We start from the raw sequence: 26,731 nt of genomic DNA, 5'->3' as shown, positions 1-26,731 counted from the left end.
CGAAGCAATCAATTTATTACCTTGATAGATCCAATTTTATAGAAATCTGATATAGTTTTTCCCCTAAAAGTATTGTTATTGTATTTATTTGTAAGATTAGTAATTTTAACAACATTAAATTAAAATAATGTAAAGCAATCTAACGAGCATCAAATAATTTTTTCAACAGTGATTTTTTTACAAATACCAGAAGCCATAAATGATTTATTAAATTATCTTCAATATAAATATCAACATCTTTTCTTTAAATAAACCTCATATGTGCTTTTCTAATAATTGCCATTTAAAATGTACTTATTTAGAGTCAATATGTAATTATTTAATTTTCTATGAAAACTATAACATAAATATAATATATAATGTAACTATAATATTTTAACTTTTAGTTAATAAATTTTGCCAAATATTGGCTACCTTTGACACATCTATACATTCAAAAAAATGAATAAATCACACTATAAGCTACAAACGTATATATTAAATAAAAACACAGTATTTTTATCATTTAGATTGCGAAATATTAGGCATCATAACTTTTTTGGATCATTGAGCCATATGATTCAGAAAACAAAAACGCCATAATATTCCACAATTGTGAATGATTAAAATACAATACATGAAAAATAATCTAAAGAACCGAAGCACGTTACAATTAACTCTATTGGTCCAATTATAATTGTTATTAAATAATCGAAATTGATATGTTAATAAATATACAATATTTATTTTATACATTTCAAACTTTTAAACATTATTATAAATGTATAAGGCTTAGTAACTTAAAAGTTAATTATAATACAAATTTATTATCGCTATATTAACAACAATGTTACGCAGTTATGATTACGATGTAAGCAACTTTTTTGTTTTTATATATGTACATCCAGTATAAGCTTTTTTATGATATGTTATAGGAGTTATATTTTTTTATTGTCGTTATGACAAAATTAATAATTAGTTGAATATTGGTCGAAAATTTATTATGAAAGAGAAGAACGCTATTATTTATTAAAAATCAACTATAAGTAAGTAATGTATTGATTAGTTTAGAAGTTTATAAAGTTGAACTTATCATAGTTAGTAGATATTGTTAAAAAATATACGTTTGTTACGATTTTATTTAAACTAATCAGATTCTACATAATACTAGAAATTTATTTACCAAGATAGGTATTATATTTCCGAATTGATAAATAATGAAATAAATTAATTTATGCCATCTATTACAATATTAAAATGTATATCATTGAAAATCAGTTATTGTTTTGTGGTACCATAACCTTATTTTATACGTTAGGTCCCATCACATACATACATGCGTATCATTGCTTAGACATATTAAATTCGTTAATTTGACTATTAATTCGTTAATATATACTATTTTTTTTATTTCAAAAGCGAAGGTTGGGTAAAAAATACGTACAATTGATCCCATGCTGTTATAACGCGAAACCCATTTTAAAACAAGTCTTGACTAGAACAATTGTACGGATCGGGGGGCTTAGGTTGTATGATGTCTTCGTAAGGCGTGAGTCCTGCTGCTTTTTGCTCATCGCTAACTTTTTCAACGGCTTCCATTACTCTCAGCAAGTTGAGGCCTGCTAATTTCTTTAGGTCGTCGACTGTCCATCCGTTAGCCATCAGCTCGGCGAAGAGCAGAGGGTAAGAAGAGACGTCGTCAAGGCCCCTCGGTGTACTGAAAAAATAATATATATTTTAATTCTTGATATTAGAATTTGCTTAAAACAGTTCAGGAGCCTACCAAATTAGCATGAACTATAGTTGTATACAAGTCTTCTTTGCTCTTAATGAATATCAATATTGTAAAAGATAATAGAATAATATTTGACAGTTTGAAATAACTATTGTAACTACAAATCTGCCAAATTATGTAAAAAAATTGACTCTAATAGAAGCTCCTTGCTTTGATTTGTTCTAAGGATCAAAACAATACAACATAATACAGCAAAGAAGACTATACTCTTAATCATTGAAGAGAAAAGTAAACTGTATACAAATTTATATGTGAAAGAAGAATTTTTGTATGGATTTCAGAATTTGCTTTGAAGCAAAATTTTAGAATATTTCAGAATATAATTTATATCGATGACCTTTATTGTGTAAATTGGCTAACTCCATAATTCACAGTACACAAGAATGACAAAAAACTGTGTGGCTCATAGTAATAACATGATCTTATGGATTTATTTGCTTCATTAATTTTTTTTGTTTTTTTACAGGTTTATTTACTTATACTTAAGATATTTTTTATGATAACTTGCTATTTTGGAGATGTGAGATTTTTAAAGCATATGTTTTATATTGGTAGGAGCAAAGTGCCTTTATTGAGTAATTTGTATCTAATTTAAACAACTTTACCATGTGATTTGTCATTACTTCAAGAAGTTTGGTTGATTCCATAGCACCATTGGTTGTTATCTCGATTGTTTTGTATTTTATTTTGTGAAATATGAAATGCAGACATATTTTAAATTGCAATCATTTGAGAGTACATAATCCATCATAATAGGGACGTCCATCATAATAGGGACAAACTCAAAAAGGTGTTAATATTAATTAATGAAACAAAAAATCAAATATGAAATATAAATATAATGCCTCATATAGAAATAAAATAAACAAAATAGTCTTAATGAAAGTTAGTAATTAAACTTTTCGGGATATTGGGTAACCGTCGGAGGCACTTAGCGATGCGGTAGCAGATTTCATGATCGTCTAAGGACTTCGCTACATAGACTCAGCTCAAATGGCTGGCATATATGTGGCGCTGTTTCCTAGCTAACACTCTGTGTATGCAGCGGGAATATTGCAGTCTCAGAGGGTCTCGGTCAAAGTGATTGGCTATAGCGAATGGTAACCAGCCACGATGAGTTTTGATATGAGGCCTGAAATTACTGCCCGACAAGCTAAACATTTAAAGAGACCACAGCGTCAGGTCAATAAGAAGCTTGCTGCCCCTTCTGCTCTGATTGACGACCTAAGATCAACTATACGATGAGGCTCAAAACTATTGATATCCCTGGTGCTTTAAAAAGCTACAGGGGTTTCTCGGCAGCAATCAAAAACTTGTATCAAATAGAAATTTCAATTGATAGGTACACGCTTCCTATATATTTTAGAAAGGTCGTATCACGATCTATCTATGGTTCCAAGAGACATCGTTATCACCTTAGTGTGTCAAAGGAGATGGCAAACGGTTGCCACAAACTTGCGTTTAATTGCCCATTAATGATCTAAGCCACGTAAATAACTGTATAGTCGATTTCTCGAAACAGGCATTAGTTGTTAATGAAATTTATGTTATAAATAATTACCGTAAGTATTGCAACATATACACTATTAACGCTTTACACTTACATCATAAAATATAATTTTTAAGAAAACAATATGAAAAATACAAATATTTATTAATAAGATATGCACTTTTATGCATTTTACTGAAAAGTGACACGCCTTTTATTGATTCTTAAAACATACTATATAGTCCACTAATTAAATAATATAGTAGGCAATCGCTAATATTTTTTTTTAATTATTATGAAAATTATAAAGATTAATAGTATGCTTTAGAATACATATTCTGACTTGTTTTTTGAATGCATTAGTTAACAGAAAGTTTAATTTTAGATCAAAATATCACAGCAAAGTGTTGTATATCTATATATAATAGTTTATTAAAAAGCCATTAATGCTGTTAAATAAAGAACGTTCAAAAATCTTTATAAAGCTTATCCAAGCACCGTAACAGGGTGCCGAGCATTAAAATTTTCGATTTAAAGAAGACAATTTATATTCAGCTTACGTACTAGTTAATCCCGTCGTAGCCGGCCCCCAATCCGACGTTGTCGACCCCTGCCACCTCCCTGATATGGTTGATGTGCGCTGAAAAATAGAACAAGTCACCCGTGAATTTCTTCCAATCGAATAATATTTATTCTTCGGGGCATTATTGCCAAGGATTACATTCATCACGGACCTAATCTCATTCAATCACTCAAGTGTCCGACGAGCGTTCGCACACAAAACCAATTATTGCTTTTTCGTTATTGCGCGATTGACACAGGAACAAGAACAATCCCATACGGGGAGATTTAATCAACCAGTCGATGCGCGAGAGAAATCTGTGAAACGACGATAGATCATTGCGTAAAAACAACAGGTATGCTAATTGGATCTGTTAGAGATTCGAGTAAGTTAAAATTAGTTATTTCATTACATTTAATTTTTCTCACAATAAATATATAATATTAATATCTTATACTGTAAGAATTATAATAATATTTAATTATTGGCTTATGTTATTTAGAAATAGTATAAAACTGTATTTAACTAATTATTTTTAAGGCTTTAGCTGGTCAAACGTTTGTTTAAATAGAATTTTTTAATTAAAAATAAAAAATGTGTAAATAAATTAAGCTTGGATTTTTAATAGCACATCACCCATAAGTACAGCTAAAAAACTACTCTTTGCTTGGAAAAGATGCGCGATAGACAATACGTTATATCCTGTATATATTAATATTGTGCTTCTACTCGTTGAATACCGATTTCCTAAGAGTTTTCAAGCGTAACACATTTCTTGAATGTGTCCAAGAAGCGATACAATTAGCTCGCAAACTTCCTTATCTGCGATTCGCTAGATTAATTTTGAACCAGCATTATAAAAAATGGATATGAGAATCATTAGCGGATCGTCCAGCATCATTATGATAACACATCACGACAGATCACAGCGACTCCGCGAAATCACAACCGACAATAATACAACTCAACACGCCAGCGTAGATTTTCAGACTTCCAATCCAAAACCTGACATTTTAACTTAACCGCCTGATAGCATTATCTATATTTCCCTATATATGTAATAATTTATATACTTTTATGAAATAAACTTTTAATATATTTTCCGGCGTCTTTTTGACTGTAAAATCACACCCCTTTGCCTGAAAAAATTATGTAAATATAATTTTGATCATTAATAACAGATTATATTTTTCTAAATGTTCTTAATTTGGCGCACAAATATCCTAATGAATAATTAAAATGAAATCGAGCTACGTCGTACATTTTATTTCAGTCTAATAATTTATTATTTACTTAGGTAAATGTTGATAACTACATTTAATAACTAAGCTAAATATTATTTAACTAATTTGGCCAATAGACTATATCACTTTAATCTTATCTACAAAATATTATTTTGTGATAATTTTTAAATAAATATTAAATATACAATGTGTCACTTTTTCTGCTTTTAAAATTCATACTTATAATATATACGTTTTTAAATTCAGTTTAAAATTATTTAATAAGTTCTACGTTTCATAATATATGATAATTAATGATTAAAATGTAATTATTTTTTTATTATGAAATACGATGAATTTTGCCTAAAAAACTTATATAAACCGAGCTTATGTTAAATAAAAATAATAATAAAAATCAAAGTACTATATATAATATTTTTATTTACAAGTGGAGTTATTATATTTTTGTTGAAATAATTTCGTTGTTAAATGTATTCATAACAGAATAAATAATCATTATTATTTACTTGCTTTTTGATTTTTTTCTAATTTTTAATATTTATTACCTCATATGGGACCAAAATTAAAAGCGTTCCGTCACGCGCCCGACCTAATTTTCTCTTTGTTGATAAAAAAAATACGTGGCGAAACGTACAACGTAACTTTTAGAAAATCCCGTGCAACATTTTAATTAAAAATAAAGTAATTATTATCCTATCAGATTCGTTTCACTTTAGTGTCGACGTAACATTTCAGAATCAGTTCAACTCATATCGAGCAAATGACACAGTTAATTTTACGACAGACACGTCTGTCGGTCATCGTTTGAATCGCTCAATGTAAAGTTTGCGGATAACAATGGGAAAATTTGATAATGTCGGCTCGGTTTGGTGGAATTTCATATTTTAATCGGATTTTCCGATTTAATATTCAATTAAATTATATCTCTCAGGTTTAATTAACATAAATCAATATGAAATAGAACGCGGATTAGCATTATTTAGCACGACTGCGTATCGGAAACCTATGGGTTTTGTATTGTGTAATTCTGTTTTTTTTCGTGTAATAACTCCTGTTATGGCGTCGGTTTTTTTAGCATTCGCTGTTGGCCACAAATAAATAGACGCTTTTTTACCAACGCTCCCTTAATTAGGTTGCGGATTTTCCCTTTTCGACCTCGCTTTGCTTTTTTCTTTAAATTTGAACCAATGTTTTTAACATTAGTTTACAATGTTTTCAGTGAAAATTGTGTGGGTGAGATATATATATCTTTGTATTACAAGATTTTAAATATAAAAAAACTCACATGAATATTCGCAATATTTTAAATAATAAATAAACTGCTTTTTTATAAAATAAATATCACTAATATTTTAGATACATATTAATAAATAACTGTAACAGAGACTATAGATAATAATAGCTCTAATGTATATTCCATGTATTTGTTTGGATGGAAACCTTTATTCGGATCCCTTGACAAAGAGATTTCTTGAAGGTAGTCGCAAAGTTTAGAAGTTATTAATTAAAGAAAATATATTATTTTAATAGTAATTAAGAAAGATATTTATTTTTGAATAACAATACATTTTATATTGTATATTAAAATATTATTGAGAAATTAAAACCTGATGGAAAACTTTATATATATATATATAAAGCTACCAGATTTTGCTATGACAAGAATATTATACACATTCATGTATATTACCCATGTGCGGATTTAGATTTGTTATTATTGCTTTTAAAGCTGGTATCACATTAAAAATGTTGCGTGACATTCTCGCCTAAAAAAGTACTTATATAAATGTGAAATTTTAATTAACTACTTAAAAACTCAATCCATTTTATATGTCAAACAAAAATTAGCATATCATCGCGCATAAGGACAGATAATCCTAATTAGTTGAGCTTATTATATATATTTATAAAAATTAATATAAATATATATTAAAAATTAAGCTTAAAACTCAGCTAGATGAAAATCTTGCAACTTTAGAATAAAAACTGCACAATCATAACGGCAGTCGAAATTTTCTATACACAACTCTAACGATTTATATTACCTGAAAAGATACCTATTATTAAACAGAATTACCATACATAAACACAAAACTACTAAAAAGTACTCGCACTTACCACAACAAACTATTATTAATAATAAGCTTAGGAAATTAAGATAAAACATCACTAAAGTTTAAATATAAATATATGATGCTTAAAACACATATTGCTCTAATATATTATCAGCCTCAGTTCAACAGGTATATATAGAGTAATATGACTATGAATATATTTAATTTAATGTATCTTAGTTTATTAGTTTATTAGCTTAATCAATTTACTAACATATTTATTAGCACTGTTTCATTATTTTTATATTAAAGATTATACACCAAAACTAATTGTGTTCTACCATAGCTAATTATGTTCACTGTTACAGCAAATTTATGATTTTAAAATATTTTTTTGTATTTAATTCTAAAATATATCGACAAAATTTTTAAGACTATTTATTAAATAATACTATTAACATTAGTATTAATTTATTTGTAAACATCTGCTTAAGGACTTATATTATCTTTGAGTATATTTTTATTGCATTATAATTTTCAAGACGATGTTAACTCTTCAATATTACCTTATGAGTAGCTATCAAACCTTTTTATATAATTTACTTATCCCCTGTAATAAGGTAAGTGGAGATGCGTAGATAAGATTGAAAAATACTGTAAATATACCGTATATATATTTTAGAAAAATTCACCCGAAACGAGGAAAATTGACTGAAGTTTCAATCAGGACGATGAGAAAATAATCACTCTGTTTTTATATTTTAGATAAAAAAAAATTCAAATTAGAATTTTTAACAATGAAATTCATATTTTCTCTCATCAAATATCACAATACTGCCAAAAAGCTTCTAAAACATCGATTCGAATGCATTTCAGGCAGCGTTGATTAAATTTCCCGATGTTTTGCAGTAGCGGAAAATTCCCGCCACACAGCCGTTCCGCTTGTTAAAATAGCGTTCGTACCGATTCGAATTAAATGCCGTCATTTTTTCTCTTTTTACCATTCTTTTTTCTTTATTCCTCCGCTATTTTCTCTCGGTCGTTCATCCGTTCGTTCGTTCGCTTTCGCGGTCGCGAAACAATGATAAATAATGACGGCCGGGCGCGATTTTAATTTATGGCCAATTAAAAGCCGGGGAAAAGGTACGCAGAGCGCGGAAAATTTTCGCCCTGATTTTAACCGTTGATAAAATTTTCCGATTTAATCAACAAATAGCCGATTTGAAGCGAGTAATTGATGTCAAAACCGCACCCGCGAAACGCCTTTTGTCTGCGACAACCAAACGGTCTGTGTGCAATTCAATTTAATTTTATTCAGCTTGATTGATAATCAATGCATGTACTATGAACTTCGGAAGCATTCAGTTTTGATTACTTGCAAAAAATACCACATTTTTACATTTGCACTCTACAGAAAATTTTTACCCGAATAAATATATAACAACATAGTAAACAACAGTATAGCCCAGGAGTCACAATATTTTTGTAAAGGGTCAGATAGAAAATATGTGAGGCTTAGAGTAATTAAGTGAGCATAATTTATTTATTAAAATTTATTATTAATTTTGACATCTATCGCAAATTGCTCAAATATCTATAGCTTTACTTATAAACATAATGTAATTCCTTTTTTTCTGAAATAACATTTTATCAAATTGGGGCTAGAACTTTGTGACTTCTTATCGTCAAAATTTATTGCAAATTATCATATGTTCATACTGACCTGAACTAATGATTTTAAATACTTTATCTTTAAAGATGTTTTTTTTTGCAAATTATACCTACATAAGAGTATAGCTTAATAACTACAAATAATAAAGTCGGGCTTAATATACTATAGATTTTTTAATAATTTGAAGCAGTGCCATTGACAAAAATTCTGATTACTCACACTCTCAGATTAACTGTTGATATATATAATATAATTAACAAGACACTGTCTGAACTTCACATATTTCATCTATAAAGGGGATTTCTATAAACAAATGGAAGGAGCGCCTATGGGTTCACCACTATCAGCAGTAATAGCTAATTTATTTATTGAATACTTTGAAACAACAGCCCTAGAAAAATCGATTAAAAAACCAAAAATCTGGTTAAGATATGTAGATGACATATTTGCAGTGTGGCCCCACGGAAGAGAGGACTTGGATGTGTTCCTTAATTTTCTCAACACCCAACATCCGAAAATAAAATTTACTATAGAAATTGAAGAAAATTGCCAATTACCCTTCCTGGACACACTAATCATAAAAAAAGAAGACGGCTATCTAGGACACACAGTATTCAGAAAAAGTACACACACCAATAGGTATCTACATGCAAATTCCCACCACCATCCGGCACAGATCAAATCGGTAGCAACCTCTCTATTCAATAGAGCTAAAGTATTATCCGACAAAGAACATATTGACGATGAACTCAAAACCGTGAAAATAGAATTACAATCAAATGGTTTTAAAAAGAAAAACTTGAAAGAAGAAAACAAAGAAAATTCAAAAAAAATTGCATAGGACATGCTCGTCTTCCATACATCTAAGGGGTAACAGAAAGGATCGGAAGAGCCCTAACGAAGCACAATATCAAAAATATTTTTCAGTCCAAAAACAAAATTAGTTCATTGCTTTCTAACGGGAAAGATCATCTGAAAAATGAATCCCAAGGGGTATACAAAATCTCATGTGCAGATTACGATAAAATCTACATTGGACAGTCTAACAGACGCATCGCACACAGAGAAAACGAGCATAAAAATGATGTAAAAAAATTCAAAAGCAGTTCTACTTTAGCCGAACATAGTTTTACTGAAGACCACAAGATTGATTTTGACAGTACAACAACTATAGCTAATATAAAAAATCCTTTTGTTCGTACGAAACGAGAAGCACTCGAAATAGAGATCCACAAAAAATTGCTATGAACAAACGAGATGAGTCATTACGAAAAATAAAATCACAAAAAAATGTCACCAGCCAAATTGCCACACCATTAGACAAAAACATTAACACAGACACAAATGACCCATCCAAGACAAATGGACAATTAATTAATATAATTAATAATGCCCCACCGGAAAAAGTATATATGACAAGGTCAAGAACAAGAGCGGCAGTCGCAAGCAATTCGTGATCATGGCCGGAAAATCACGGCCGAAATATAGAATACAACAAGTAAGCATAAATCGCGATGAATCCCGAGATTTAAAAAATAATTATACTAAAATAAAATCTAAAAATCCATATATATATAAATATATATGTGAAAAATGCGTTGAAATAAAAGAAGGCTATGTTAAAAGATATTACATTTTTTGAACCAAATTTCATCCTTACTTGTATATATTTTGGAGCTACCCGCATAGCTTACCCGTACTTACCATGTTTAAATAACTTTTAAACGAATTTGCTTAAGTTCAACTTATTTTTTTTGATCAAATGATGGAGTACATGTATTCTTTAGGAATATTTATTATATTTTTATGTAAAATAAAAGGCATGCGAAGACCACTAAATCATTCTTAAATACTAATATACCTACATTGAGTACATAGATAAAGACAATGTTATAATAAAATTAGTAAAAGTTATAAGTATAGATAAAATAACTAAGCGGGGTTTGGCATAACTTAATTTTCTTTCCTGTGTTATAATCAGTAACTAAAACTAACAAATGATTTTTAAGGTTTTTTATTCCTGACATAAATCAGTATTTTCGATAATTTCTTTAATACTTTTTGCGCTCATCTATTATCATTTTAAATATAATACAAATAAACTTTCTTATTCTCTTGCAATATACTTAAACCCATTTACGTACAAGTTTTTACAATACATAATATCCATCTCTATCGAACACGTCTCTGAAATATTCCAATTTTCCCACGTACAAGATTTATATTGTATGTGAAGGTTTTGGTTATTTTTATATGACCCATCCCATACACTTCTTTGAAAACATGCTATCTATATTTTTACTGGCACATAACGAGGCGTTGAAGAAAACCGATCGATTTGTATATAATACAGCAAAATAAGTGTAATAATCATAACCTTAAAACAAGCCTGTATTTACATTTTTAAACATAATAATAAAAATAAATATGAATTTGGCTACATTGACACATTTAATAGTATATTGACTTCAAGAAAACACTGTATATTCAGATTTTATTTTAGTAGGAACGTCACATGCAGCTTGTGATATTATTGTTGACAGAAAATAGAAAAATGTTTCAGAGGCTACGCGAAGCCACATATTCGCTTTCGAAGAATATATCCCATGTTACGATTGAATGTTATTATTTAAAATACATAGATATATTCGTTGAATCTCAGATATATCGAATATAAATTTAATTAAAATAAACTGATACCAATCACAACATTAAATTATTATATATATCACACAAAATATACAATAAATATGCATTTTCGCTAAAGCGTTTAATCTACATATTCAATAATTGTTTTAGGTTGAAATTTAACAGTAAACGTTTACCTTTAATGTGTGCGGATAAAATAACTCAAGAGATAACGCGCTGATTCGTTGAACCAAAACCGGTGATCAAAGAAGGTAAAGGCTATTATTTTTTTTAATATAACCGCATATGAAAAATAAAAGGCTGCATATAAGTAGAATGGGAAAAAATGAGAAGGTTTTATGTGGAAATCGTAATAACGAGCCTCAGTGGTCATTTGCGAACCACTGAAGCACTGAAGCGTTCATCGTGCGATACTTCGCCGGAGAATATTGTTCTTTCGAAAAAAAAATATAAAAATATTATGTATACATTAAAAGTTACATTTTTATACAAAAATTAAATTTTGAAAAGAAATTAATATTCCAGGAAATCTGGGGACTTATCACAATACTTACCTTAGAATCGTAAAAGCAAAATAATACTAGAGAAAATCTAATTTATGTATTCATAAATATATTTATATTATATACATAAATTCATCACAAAATTTTTTAACTTTTTATAAGCCATATTATAATGATAAGTTAATTTAAAAGTATATTTTATATTATATTTTTCATTACCATGTTAAATAAATAGCCGGAAAAGACATTCGCCGTCACAATTCACAAAAGAGTTTTTTAGCTGTATTCTATAAAAAAACAATGATATTAAAAAAATTAACCTATTCATTTTAAAGCAGAAAATTTATTTAAAATCACAATAAAAATGGCAGTAGTTTTGTGTAAAAAATAATGGCGCGACACCTAGGGACTGTATGTAATGGGGGCGTTTTAATGTCATCGATTCTTTAGAGGGCGTAGACATAGTAGCACAGACCAACTGGTTAATGTGGTTCATTTCTAGGGACTGCAGCATCTGGGGTCTCCGATAGAAACCCGTCCGGCCCAAGAGCAGAGCCCTGGCGGCGGGCCCTTTGCAAAGTTGAGATTTCTGTGGGAGTTCTAGGGTGTCAAACGTATCTGAGGGCACATGCCCTATGTTAGGCAGGCGCTTAAATAGCTGTCTGTGTGCTATCTAAGGGCTTCTCAACAGGCCGATCTCAACCGATTTCTACATCCTTTTTAGAGAGTGACTCAATTGCAACTGCAACTTGAATTGCTTGTGATACATATTGACCGCTATAACTTTGATACTATACTAAGATATACTAACATTTTGTAAAATAAATAATATTAATTTTAGTAACGATAGCATACCATAATATCACTTTTCTACTTTTATAATTAAATGACATTTAAAATGAAATTAAAATGAATTAATAAAACAGTAGAAAACCTAAGAACTTTAGCTTTAAAATACAGCTAGAACCACTGATATTTTATATTTAAACCATGCATGGAAGTTTCAGATTAAAATATTTTGGCAAAATATTTTTTACTTTTTTGTTATATTCAGAACCAAGTTAGCGACCGATTTCAGTGGCATCAACATTAAAATTTTATCCATCCCTCATTTGAAAGTTTATATAAAAGTTAACTTACAGTTTTCGATTAAACAGCAAAATGATTTAAAAGAAGGTGAAGATACAATATAAATATATAAAACCATTTTTAAACGGATATTATAAAATAAACGAAGAAATTATATTATCCATTGTCTTTTATCCGCTACATCAACAAAAATAGCCTAAAAGGGAGTTTATACTATATTATTTTTTAATGCGCAAAAGTCGTAAGCGATAACGTATCCTACACGTAACCCACAAAAACACACGTTAATTGGCTAATTTATATAACGATCAGAAGGAAACGCGGCGTCGGCCAACGTAATAATTTGATTTCATGGGTCAGCTGGCTCTAATTGTCTTTTTGTTTCGCACTAAAACGCCAAGTCAAACTTTGACCGAATCGTGTGCAGACTTTTAGGGTTCCGTTGATACTTTTGTTTGAGGGATTTCGGCCGAGAGCTGTAGTTTTGATGGACTAATTAAGAGGGCCGAACGAACGAAGGGTCCCACATAATCCATCAATTTTAATTTGAAACGTAGCTTTTTTGCACCCTCCCTTCCACTCTTAGACGATCCCTATTGAAGCCATTAAATATTTAGGAACGCGTTTTTCTGACTTTTCACTATTCGCCTGTACGGGTAAAAAGTGTATTAAAGATTCAACGGGCACTTGTGTACAAAATGAATTGACCACTTGTAAAGGTAAAGGCCCAGAGAGTTTGATGTGTGGCTGAAGTGTGTGTATATACACAAAATAATAATATATCGCCTGTACTTGTTAATTGTAGAGTGGGGTATTGTGATCGAATCTCGTTTTTAATTATGCAATATCAATATTGGACTAAAATAATTTAAGTCTTTATAATAAATAACGATGAAATCCAATACTGAATGAAAAATAAAACTGATTTTATAATTTTTTATTCAGGAATATTTTCGAATAATAGAATACAAAAAATTAATTTAGGCAATTAATTTACGTATTTTTATTATGTCATGAATTTTAATTTAAAGGAAAACATATTTAAATGCCACCTTATTTGAATAGCGGCGAATTTGTAACATGACGGTTACAATTTAAATATGATCATATTTTAATGGTATTCCTACATTAAAGTTTCGTTTACTTTTTAATAAAAACCACTTAATGATAAATTTGCAAGTTTTTGTAAATATATTCAAAGCTTCAATTTTATATAAGAATATGTATTTATATTCATCCATAAACGATTTTTTTAGATTGATTATGAATAAATAATTAAGTCTAAAAATGACAGATTTTTTAAATTTAATTTCTATAGTGAATTTAATTTTTTCATGTTAACTTTTTGAAAGATTCAGAAAAACATTTAATTATCAAATCTATGTAAAAATATTACATATACGTCATCTAATTATCGTAGCCAAATTTTTGCTTCGAAGTCAGAATTTATTAATATTCGAAATAGTGAGACAAACCGTAGGATTCTACAAGAAAAATCAGACATAGAAACGCGATATAATGCTTTGGTGAATAAAAATCACCATATAAACTATGGTACAACTAAAATTAAAAACCCAACTGTAAAAAATTGTACAGAAGCAATTGAAATCGAAATTAAAAATAAAATAGCATTAAATAAAAAATATTTTCCAAATTATATTATTATTAATATAGTATTTAATGTCATAACTATTAAATAGCTAGATGTGTGTGAATATGTGAAATTTTTATTCTAACCCTAATAAGAAAAAACCTTATTTGAACATTCAATTTAATTTAATTTTTTTAATGCTCATTTTATTTAATTAAAATGTTAATATCATTAATTATTTTACAGCACGTTCCATATCATTTAATATTAAAAACATTAATTTAATCAAGAGCCTAAAGCAGCCTGTGTATCAATTATGAGTTTTTTTATTTTGATAAAATAAAGTGGCTATATATTAAGTTGAAATAAAATAATAATATTTATAAATAAAATAATTTCTAAAAGACAAGTCCTTTTGTCAAAATTATTTTAAAATATTTGTAATGATTATCTAATTAAAATAAAATCTATATATTAAATTTCATTATCATTTAAACACCGTTACAGATTTAAATTTCATTCAAAGAAACGATGTTTAACTGTGAAAGATAATATTATTTCCCAAAAAATAAAATAAAACATATTATAAAGGAGCGATAAACCATCGAAGATGTTATTTCAAACGATTCGCCGAGTGCTTTTGTGCAAACACTAGTATCTGTGATAACAAGCTTATTTATATCTAGCAATGTAACGTATATATTTTACATGTAAAAAAATACAGGAAATGTTTTTTGAATAATACATTTCTTGGAAACAAAGAGAAAAAGAGTAATTATGTTTAATTTCCCCTGAAGCAATATTAACCCGTATAATAAAGTGAATCTCACAAAAACTCGACCAACTTAAGGGGAAGAAATTTAATTAGAATTAGCTACCTTATCTGATACAAATTTACCACTTATGTATTTTATTTTATTTGGGTCTGAAATGATAGTTGAACGTATATACATAGTATATATAATATATAATATAACTTACCGATCGCATCTTGGACTGTGGCCACAGTGTTGCATGTGAGAAACTTGGAATAGAAATTCACCATAACCAACCCTCTGTTGGTGGCAACTCTTCTCAGCATCGAGTCAGGAACATTTCTTGTCGAATTACACAGGGCGTGAGCTGACGAATGAGAGAATATGACCGGAGCTTTCGATACTGCAATGGCGTCCTTCATTGTTTTTATTGACACGTGAGACAGGTCGACGATGATTCCAAGGCGATTCATCTCCTTCACGATTAGCTGTAAAATAAAAATATTTATATTATGTATTTATTAATAATAATGTGTTGATATTTACTAATTATTCTATTACTTTATCTTTTAAAGTATTAAATATTTTTTTAGATTATTTTAAATAATTATAATAATTAATAATTATTAAATTAAGTATAACAAGAATATTGTTAAAGTATTTAACACAATTTTCATTTAGGCATTGTGATTAATAATTCTGTCGTCTTAGACAATTTCTCATAAAGAAATATTTACTTCCGAGAGTAAATTTACTTTAAATTAAAATATAAAAAAACGTCAACAGCAAAACTTTGTATTATTATAGTACGTATCTCGCTGTATCTCCTACAATATAATATTATAAATCGGATGTCATATAATATATTTATTAATAAATATAATCCTAATGTTTATAAAAATACACATTTTAAATACATGTTTTTATTCAATTTAAATTGTAAAACTATACAAACACTTTAAAAGTAATTAACAAGGTTTTCAAAACAAGTAACCGTTGTTTTAGTTTAACAACTCAAGTCGTTCTAGTTCTCGCGACGGAAATTTAATTTCCTTAACAAAATAATTAACAGCACGTTAGTAACACTAAGAAAACCTTCACAATAATGAATTGTTTCTCAAATAAACGAATCAATAAATACGCTGTAGGAAAACATTATTTATTAACAATTATTCTTTTGAATCACTACAATTAATAATAATAAGTATCGTCTAAATTCGTCCAGCGTTCCTTAAATTTACATCAAGTCATTGCGCCCCAAAAAAAGTTTAAAAGACTTTTGAATGATTATTCGGCAATTATTTAATGTCACAGCTCCCCGAATAACTTTAACAATAGCCTATCTATACTTTTAAGTGTATCGTCGAATTATTTAAATTAAACATTCGTGTTTACAATTACTCGTACTTTTCAGAAAATTTATCCCCAATCATCCGGCCCGCCTGTCATTATCTCGCTTTTGCAACGCGTCCGAATTTGTATCTTTTTCGTCGATTGCGAAACTTTCGCCGTAAAATATTCATTGCAAACACGGTGGATGGATGTGCGCGAATTTGAAATTCAAATGAATTTCACCAATTTAAAGTTCGGCCCTGGTAATCAATATTTGATATATACTCGCGAGGGACACAACAGGCGCGAGTACCGCACGACTTTGACGTGAACACATCTGATTTTTACGACGGACTCCGAAAAGCTAAAATATATATATATATATATATATATATATATATATATATATATATATATATATATATATATATATATAAATATAAAATATATAAATATATATATATATATAAATATAAAATATATATATATATATATATATATATATATATATATATATATATATATATATATATATTTATATCATTTAATAACCAGCTTTAAGTAATTGAAATATGTACCTACGTATCAGGCGCGTACGGTGAGATACATTCCCTTTTACTCGCTCGCGTGTTAAGTGACGGGAGTGAGTGAATAGGGCGTGCGTTCCATGCTTCTTGCAATTAAAAACTCATACATTTTTTAAATTGCAAGTATAATTAATTAACCACAAAAATTATCTCCCAATATAATAACGCGTTAACTTTATTATTTATTACTATTATTTAAAAAAAAATAAAAAATTATGATTGATAATGGATCTGATTTTTCTTTATATGTGTTTTTCGTCTAGTATATGCATTAGATACTAATCAATTATTATTCTCCAGAATGTCTTAGTAAGATTCAACACTCCGTAGGAAACATAGAAAACACTTTCGTGACTCATGGAGCAAATATTTGCGCGATTTTGTGACGAGCCCTGAATAAGTAAACGATAAACGGTATTTTCACTCTTAATTAATGGTCCGGCTGGATAAAGGCAATGTATATTTATAATTCATCGAAGGCTTCTACATGAGGTCCCTCCATTCACTGCGACCGCGTTGATAATTCGCTCGTACAAATGTCGGCTTTGATTTTGAACGTTGAAGGACAACGGAGGGTACATATTTTACATCACATATACGTTTAGTTTATATCGGTTTTTTAATCAACCTACCCTTTGTGGTCTCCCATGGTTGTTTTGTAGTTGAAAAAGGAAAATTCGCGTGGGTTTCGGCAAACGGCTCACGTCAACATTTCTAACATAGATTTAGACATTTAAATGTGTACGGTTGATCATTTCACGAAAGGGATTACATTTATGTGATATACTTATAACACAATACATTGATTTGTATATACACAGAGCCGCATTATTTATCGATCTCATATTTAACCACTTGATATTTTTATAAAAAAAAACAAATTGTCACCTAAATTGATAAATAGCAATATTTTTCAACGGATTGGTAAAATTTGCAAATCATAGGTTGGTTTTAGATGATAAAATTTAATATGTTTTTTATATTTCAAATAAAATGTATTATATGTGCCATTACGTTATCCATAGCAATGTTTTAATGCGAGATGACAACATCGTCCTATATCCCATGGGTTTCGTTCCGACATTAAATGTGTACCAGTATCCCACGTGGTATTTAATATCGCAGTCTGGCCACACCGCAGTAAATCTGAATCCAATCTGGTAAAACAAAAAGCATCCCCAGGGCCAGACCGAGGTCTGGTGGAAAACAGTGACCCGCGGGTAATGCGATGACCAACATTTTTGGACCCCCGATAAAAATGCGAGGCCCAATGAATACCATCAATCTACCCATATCTGACGCGGGGTCAGCCGGACCCCCGGCTCGATTTCAAAGACTTCGCCTGCCCCTAGGCCATTTTACGCAAGATAAGTTCGCGGGTCCGGTCATAATTTCGAAACTGATAGCCCCCACTCGAAGTAAGGGGCAATCTTATCTGATTTGACAGGTTTTTAATCGGCAATTACACGACAAGAGAAAGGTGGTGCGCCGTGAATTATTTCCGAGTCTCGTATAAGGAACGGTCGTAAAACAACACTTTTACTGCGTTATAGACAGGTTAAACTTTGAACTCAGAAGCTGCGATAACCGGCGTTTCCGGCTTAAGAACAACGTGATTAACTGTAACGTCCCTAGATATAATATCGTATATCAGCGCAAACATTTTAAGGGATAAAAATATTATATTTCACAAATGAGTTTTGTATCTCGGCTGCTGGCGAAATCTGATTTCGTGCTATGTGCTGGCTTTGTTTTGTAACAACGTAGCAGAAAATGAAATGTCAGAATTGTCACCTCGATACATTTATACAGGATGAATCGAAAGACGCGCATCTTAGGCAACTCATTTAGATGAAAAATTATCACCATCAACCACAATACACCACACCGTTTTTAATACATTATTATTTGCTATATTCGTAAAAGTAAATAATAATTTAAATATTATAAATAAAGGCAAAACTTCATAATGGGTTAACAAAATAAATCTATATTTACAACGTAATTATAAAATCCGTCAGTAAAAGAAATCTGTCTAAAATTGTAATCATTTTGGACATTCATTTCTATGTTTTTGTTACATCAAACACTAGCAGGTTTTTTAAAAAGCCTGTTTCGAGTCACTAAGACATACTATGTATTTTACAACGATTTAAGTATCTTTAAAGTGTATAATAATTTTATTTTATTTTTAAATTAGTTCAGTACTTTAAAGATTCATTCAATGTACAATTCATGATAAACCTTATTTTTTTATATAATAAATAAATTTATTTATTTATTCAAATTTAATTAAAACTATTGCAACCTAACAGATTACCCCAATGCGTCACAATAGTTAAAAAAAATACATTGTATTATTTCAGTACACAAAAATATGTATAACATGATACATATTTTTATCAAAATTTTACAATCAACTGACACGAGCCGGACCAGCTCCTCGTAGCTGACATTAAACATATCAATATGCAATGCCAGCATATGAAGGACCCGGATGACGACAGCCTATGACGACTCGGCAAGTGCAGAAGTCTTAGCCCTAATGGGCATAAAAAAAAACAATCGTGATTCTCGAACACATTTCGGAACCCAAATCTTCTATAATAATCTGTGCCCATATTAAAATAAATTCTGCGATATTAATGTTGGCAAAAAGCAAGTTACTATAATGTTTGATTTATTTAAATATTTTTCAGTATGTTTCTTATAACAGATTAAAATTAAAAAAATAAGGGAGTCGACATTTAACTACTATCTAATTCTCAAATCGCAGATACAGTTATTACAGTGAGAAATAATAGCAGCATACAAACTTTATTTAGAATTTTTAATAATTATAAATACCTTGGATAGATTTTAAATGAAAACAAAAGTTTGTCGATTTGAAAAATAACTTAATGACTAATTATTAGACGTAATTAAAAATATTGCAGAAGAAGAAATTATGAGAAGTTAAAGTAGCAGTCCTAAAACTTTAGTTGTTTAAAAAATCTAACAACTGTTATATTGACAGCGTTTCTCAAGATCGTTTAAATATGTTGAAGAGTTACATATTTTCTTGACAAAAAAATAATAAATTTAAAAAATATAAATTTCTGAAATAATAACACGATTTTCGTTCACATCGTTCCATGGTCTCTAATGCCTTTCGAATGCGATGACAAATTTCCTTGATTCTAGAATCGAGGTCAATGTAGTCTATGCCGGCTTTTAAGAAGCATTTGACAAAGTATGACATAAACTTATCCTTCGGAATTTAAGCAAGTTCCGTTTCTTGAACGGTTATCGTTATACCAGCGAGTATTTTACTCAATATGGAGTACCATATAAAATAATCTATAAACAAGCAATTTTTCATATATTGAAAATAAAAAGCTACAATTTATAGTACAATGCTACTATGTATATGTAAATACATTACTTGACTCTCTCAAGCTCTGATAATTTTAATATATGCCCGAAATATTAATTATTTCATAATAATTTCGACCTCGGTTCAACTGACATTCGCGAGACCTCTGAATAATTGTTTAAATTTTCAGATCGATAAACATTAGACTAGACCTTGAAAATCAACGTTATCAAGCAGAACGCAAACATAAAACATCAGAAAAAAAATACATTGTTAAATCAGATTTTCTTTATAGTTTTCTAGCAATATAATTTTAAAGCTATTTATTTATATTTTTCAGATTAAACCAAATATTCTGTATTATATGATAACATATACCAAAACAATGAAATCTAAATGTATGTTTTGTAGTTTTACTGTATTTAATATTTAATTTTATATTAATTATATTAAATATTCATATAATAGAACACACATGCGTTTGGCTGCTTAATTTAGTCAGATAAAGTATTCATTCACACGTTGTTGGGTTTCCTCCATTTCCACTAAGTGCTCGGCGCAGAAGAAAAATATTTACGCGATTAAGTGCTGCGTTATATATGAAACAAAATGTTTTTCCTGCTCAGCTATGTTCGAAATGTTTTCGCAAGCATGGTAAGGGCTTTTTTCGTTGCAATATTTATAAACGACATTTATTATTCATTGTATTAGATAAACTGTGATATCATCTAACCTTTCCAAAGTGCGTTAGTCCTCCGTGTTCCGGCTTGGTTCTTGCGTCCGCCATGGCGCAGTCGGCCCAGGGGGTGTTGCAAGTGGATGTCAAGGTCAGATACCTGACACCGAGGGTGTGTAAAGCTCTCAGAACCCCTAAGGATCCTCCCAAAGCGTGCCCTCCTTCCACTCCCACCAATGAGCACAATCTGTGACTGCTGTGAGCTTCTCTGATTTCTGAAAAAATGAGAAAAATATTAATAACTGATAAAATACAATTTGAATTGAACGTATAGTTGTCGGAATAGTTTTAATTAAACAACTTTTAAAAACCATTAAGAGTAGCGGTCCTTTCAACATGGCGTTTGGCAAAGTAACTTTTTAATCAGACCAATTTGGACCGCATCCAATTTAATCTGATAACGAGATGAAAGTCTTCAACTTTGAGTTACAAATGCAGTTTTGGCATAAAGATGCGTAAATACATTACGAATAATATTTGCAATTGTAGCAACATTTTAATTAAAAATAATAATGGAAGAGTATTTTTTATAATCAAATCTGTGTACACATAATAACATATTGTTTCTTCTTAATAATAATTGATTAAACGTGTAATTCCTAGTACGTTCTTTTTATCATTTTGTATAAATTATTTGCCCCAATAAATTTTATTTAACCATATAAAAATCAAGAGATATTTGCGTTTAATTTTGGATTTTTGCAAATTAACTTTTATTATATGCATATTACATAAATATTGAAGTAAACTTCAAAACTAAAGTAAAAAAAGATATATAATTAAAATACTGTTCAATTACCGCTTTAAAATGTTAATAATATAATAACAATGCAAATAAAAGTAACAAAATTCTTTAATTAAGTATTTTAAGTTTACATTATTTTGCTACAATATATGTTTTTAACTATAATTCATACATTGAATTATATTGTACATTTTGAAAAACCATTAATGAGTGTATCGGGATTAATAGTTTAACTATTCTTCTATCCATAAATCTAGGGATTGCATAGAAAGGTCAGTTCAACTTGTGATAAAACGTTTTAGCTGTTCAAAAAAAAAAATTATGGGTTAAAATGAGATACCACTGTGGGAAACATTTCAATAGCTTAAGTACGCGCCATTAATTATAAAGTATTGAAGATATCCGTCACCTTGAGCAAAGATAACGCGTGCATTTGAGTTTGCCCTCGAAACGGACGTTTATAATCTTTCTGTAATTGGTCGTCCTATCAATTTTATTTTATAGATATAAACACGAAAACTTAGGCAACCGATAATCACTTTCCCTTTGACACTTTTACAGAGACATCTTCTACTAGCATTTATCTTCAAAGCATCAGATGTTTTAGAGCTCTCAAATTTAAACAAACGAAGATCGCAAAATCTGCCGCTTCTCTCTTCGTATCCCTTGGTCCAACTCAACGGAATACAGAGCAAACCCACTTCAGGGACGCCAGACGCTTACGGATGCACTCACAAAAACTGACAAAACCCTCATTTGTTGCATAACGAATTAAATATTAACAAAAAAAACTTTGTCTTTACAACAACAAAAAAACTTTTCCGATTCTAAAACCAACACAAGTGCATAAAAGTAATATGATTAAGCAATAATCATTGAAAAATATAATTTATTCTTATTACATAATTTGATATTTTGAAGCGCATATTTAATAGTATGATATTATTTCTACAAATATCTGTACTAATAATATATTTTTTTTTACATATACATACGCGACTATATACACATCAGGGTATTTTTTTTATAATAATTCATGTAATATCATTATTTTAATTAGTATATTAGATCTGAGATTAAAGTGTTTGTTCATCCTTAAAAATACTGTAAGCTCAAATATTTGAGATAATAAAAATAATTATTACTTATATAATATAAATCTAGAAGATGAGAAAAAAATATTCTTGCATAGCTCAATGTAATAAATAAGAAACTGTATGTAAATAAATATAAATAAATGAAACTGATATAAATAGTCAAGTTAATAATAAATATACGACAAGATCTTTAAATAAGGGTTAATTCTTAGACATTGGCTTTTAATTACATCACTTTATTAAGGGTCAAACATTGTTCAATCCTTTGAAACTTGACAAGTAAGAATTCGCAAATACAATTCGTCCTTATTATAGTATATGATATATACCTAAGCTAATTTAGTTTTTAATATTAAAATCTCAATTAAATGATTTTTACGTCTCATATACGTTGTTATAAAAGTATTGGAGGAATTAACACTACATGAATAATGTTATATAACATACATTTAAAATGTCTAGAAAAGATTCAGTCCAGAAAACTAATATTCAGAGAAAGCACGTATTTATTTTACATTCGTTCTTCAAATTTAAACTATAAACATAGAATTGCACTTGCTCGAGTGACAAACGTCAGGCAAAGAGTGTGTACATTTTTACACCCAACAAACTATCCAACGAAAAAGGCATTGGCTGAAAGTGTTTTTTTCCAGTGCATTAACCACACTGCGTGCTTTCTTCTTACAGCTCGTTTTTGCAATGGAAACTTTGCAGACTAATGAAAATAAAAACGATCGCACCCCGTGGCGCTTTCTCTGGAAAGCTGCGACATTATTTTTCAGATTGAATTCGATTCAAAAACGACACGGCAACAAACGTTTCGGCACTTAAATCGAGCGCGAATTCCCATTAACGACTTACGAAGAAAAATATATAGTAGAAATAGAATGGAATGTAAATAAGAAGGCGAATATATATTTATTTTTTGAATAATGTGATCTTTTTGCAAATTATCCTGGCGGGTGTCAAAAAATAGTTTTCTCGGAAGGTACGTATTATGTCAGAAAACATATATTTTTGCTTTAGCAATGAAATGTTCTGTAAACGAATTTTGTTATCATATATAAATAAAAATATAGTAATATATATATTATAGTATATATGCCAATAATAATATTTTAATTTACATTATTGTATTATAATAGTTATATTATACATATGTATATGTTTATTAATGCAGTAAATCATATATGAGTATTATTGCAAATAAAAATGTTTTCAACGTATTAATATGATAACATTTAGACATGAACATATTTAATGTTGTCATACGAGACATATACTAATGCATGTTGTCAGTTTCAAATCAATAAGCAGTAAATTTATCAACATCAAATAACATATTTCATTGACTTTTTGAAATATTACATTGGAAATGAGAAAGCAAAATTATAATATTACATTTTAAGGGGAGAAAGAGAAAAAAAATTGTATTATTGCTGTATCTTTAACATTTAGACTGACATGAATATTTTATATTTAATAATATAATAAAAATATTCTCTGTCGTGACACGACAACGAACGCTTAATAAAAAATTCTAGACATATGTAGTACATGTATGTATTAACGAAAGATCATAAATTTATATTTTAGTAATAAGAACGTTTTTTAGTTACACCATAAGTTACTTTATAATTAAAAAAATTGTTTATATATTGTATGTGTAAATATAAAAGCCAGTTTTTAATTACATTTACTAATTAGAAAAAAGCAATAAACTAAAAATATCAACCACCTAATCTGTTACTTTAGACCAAAAGTTCGCTTTAAAAATATAAATAATTTTGTCTATTTTTATTAAAAAATATTTTGATTTATATATTTTTTAAAGTAAATGTTTTTTCTGCGCAGCATTATATATTTTAATAAAAAATAGGTGCAAAAAGTTTCACTTCATTTAAAATTAATAATAAACAAAAGATATTTAAGATCTATAATGAAATAAAAAATATTTTTAAGGTTGAAAACAATATTTTGAATAAATCTTGAAATTTTATTCTTAAACATTATAATTTAAAAAATAAGTCATAGTGAGATATTTTTAACACTATGTCTTTAGTAGTTGGATGGTAATGAATAGAATTATTTTGAAACTTTTCCCCTTTTTGTTGAAAATGTTTTTTCAAGCGAAATTTAAAATCTTTTTATGTTGAAGTCACTGTCAGCAAGTATTATCTTTTTATAAAGAACATACTACATAAGTTTAATGTGACTGAATATCTTGAATTTGGCTATTCCGAAAGAGGAATGATGGCACATAACAAAAAATTAATAAAAACCATGACGTATACATATTTTGCCACATCGGAATTAAAAATAACCCACTCTTAGATATTTTGGCTATCGATTATATCAGGTATGCAATCACATATTTACATCATTGAAAAAAGTCGTTTATTAGATAACATTCAAGTAACTACACATTTATAAGCTGTCCGTTGGCTAATATATATAGCATTCCCACTGCGACAGCGCCGATTTGATCGCTTTCAATCCTCATACATACTAAGAATATATTACACGTTCGCGTTGAAAACATACCTGGTTTATTTGCAATCCTTAAAATCTAACGTATATGTGCATTAAATCGGACTTTTCGGCCTCGGAGTCCGGCGACGGGAATTCAAAATTTGAAGATTTTTTAACGATTGTTTATCTAATTTAATCAATGTATTCTTCCTATCCTAAACACATTATGTATATACTTAATTTTCATAGTTATAACACATCTAGTTAATTTGCAATCCGATTATTTATAAAAGTAAAAACTCACTTTTCGGCCTCGGAGCCCGTCGCCAAGAATTCAAAATTTGAAGATTTCATTACGAAGATTGTTTATGATTGTTTATCTAGTTTAATCAATGTATTCTTCGAATCCTTAACACATTATGTATATATTAAATTTTTATGGTTATAACACACCTAGTTAATTTGCAATCCGATTATTTATATTCAGATGACGAAATAATGAAAATTATTGTCGCCTAACAAAATTTTATTATTAAATAATAATTATTTAAAACGGTTGTCACGGTACTGTCCGCCATTTTGTTTTATATTTGAATGCTTATTTTTCATTGGTCGAAACAACAGAACGCATAACCGGTGCCACGGAAAGCAACGAAGCAAATTCAATTTTTATTTTTATTATTAATTATTATTATAATTAAATATATTTCTTTTGTTTACGTATATTATTATACACCGGTAATACAAGGAAGCAAAAGCGATGGCTTAGAACAATTATATATAAAAATATGTATTTAATAAATATTAGATCAATTGGAATATAGAGATCTTTGCGAAATATTAATATCACAAAGTAAAAGAGATAAAAGTTTCGCAATCAGTTAGTTAAATTATCCTGAATTTTGTGTCAGAGGTGTTTATTTTTATTTTAAGGAAAAAAAATATATATATATATATATATATTAAATAAGATCGTCACGCACAGTTTGTATATGTTAGTTGTAAATGAAGCTTTCTTTCTGTGG

At 28.9% G+C, this 26,731-nt stretch overlaps 1 protein-coding gene across 5 annotated transcripts in view; it reads right to left on the bottom strand.

Annotated features, from left to right (window-relative positions):
* Positions 1-26,731, bottom strand: part of LOC148234992 (dipeptidase 1-like) — a 239,457-nt gene continuing 212,726 nt past the window's right edge. For 4 of the 5 annotated variants that reach the window (XM_088186421.1, XM_088186420.1, XM_088186419.1 and 1 more), the window contains 4 exons: positions 21,390-21,607; positions 15,609-15,870; positions 3,828-3,903; positions 6-1,696 (listed from right to left, as the gene is read on the bottom strand). In XM_088186421.1, the coding sequence (XP_088042547.1) occupies positions 1,459-1,696; positions 3,828-3,903; positions 15,609-15,870; positions 21,390-21,607 (794 nt within the window). In that variant the 3' untranslated portion in view covers positions 6-1,458. Of the gene's footprint in view, positions 1,697-3,827; positions 3,904-15,608; positions 15,871-21,389; positions 21,608-26,731 lie in introns of all 5 variants that reach the window. The other variant, XM_088186418.1, reaches the window with a different exon arrangement.

This window comes from Plectrocnemia conspersa, unplaced genomic scaffold, assembly GCF_051122295.1.
Source record: "Plectrocnemia conspersa isolate PC_06_02 unplaced genomic scaffold, ASM5112229v1 ptg000005l, whole genome shotgun sequence".
Classification (NCBI taxonomy): domain Eukaryota; kingdom Metazoa; phylum Arthropoda; class Insecta; order Trichoptera; family Polycentropodidae; genus Plectrocnemia; species Plectrocnemia conspersa.
The sequence above is the reverse complement of the archived record's forward strand: the minus strand, read 5'-3'. Positions and strand labels throughout refer to the sequence as shown.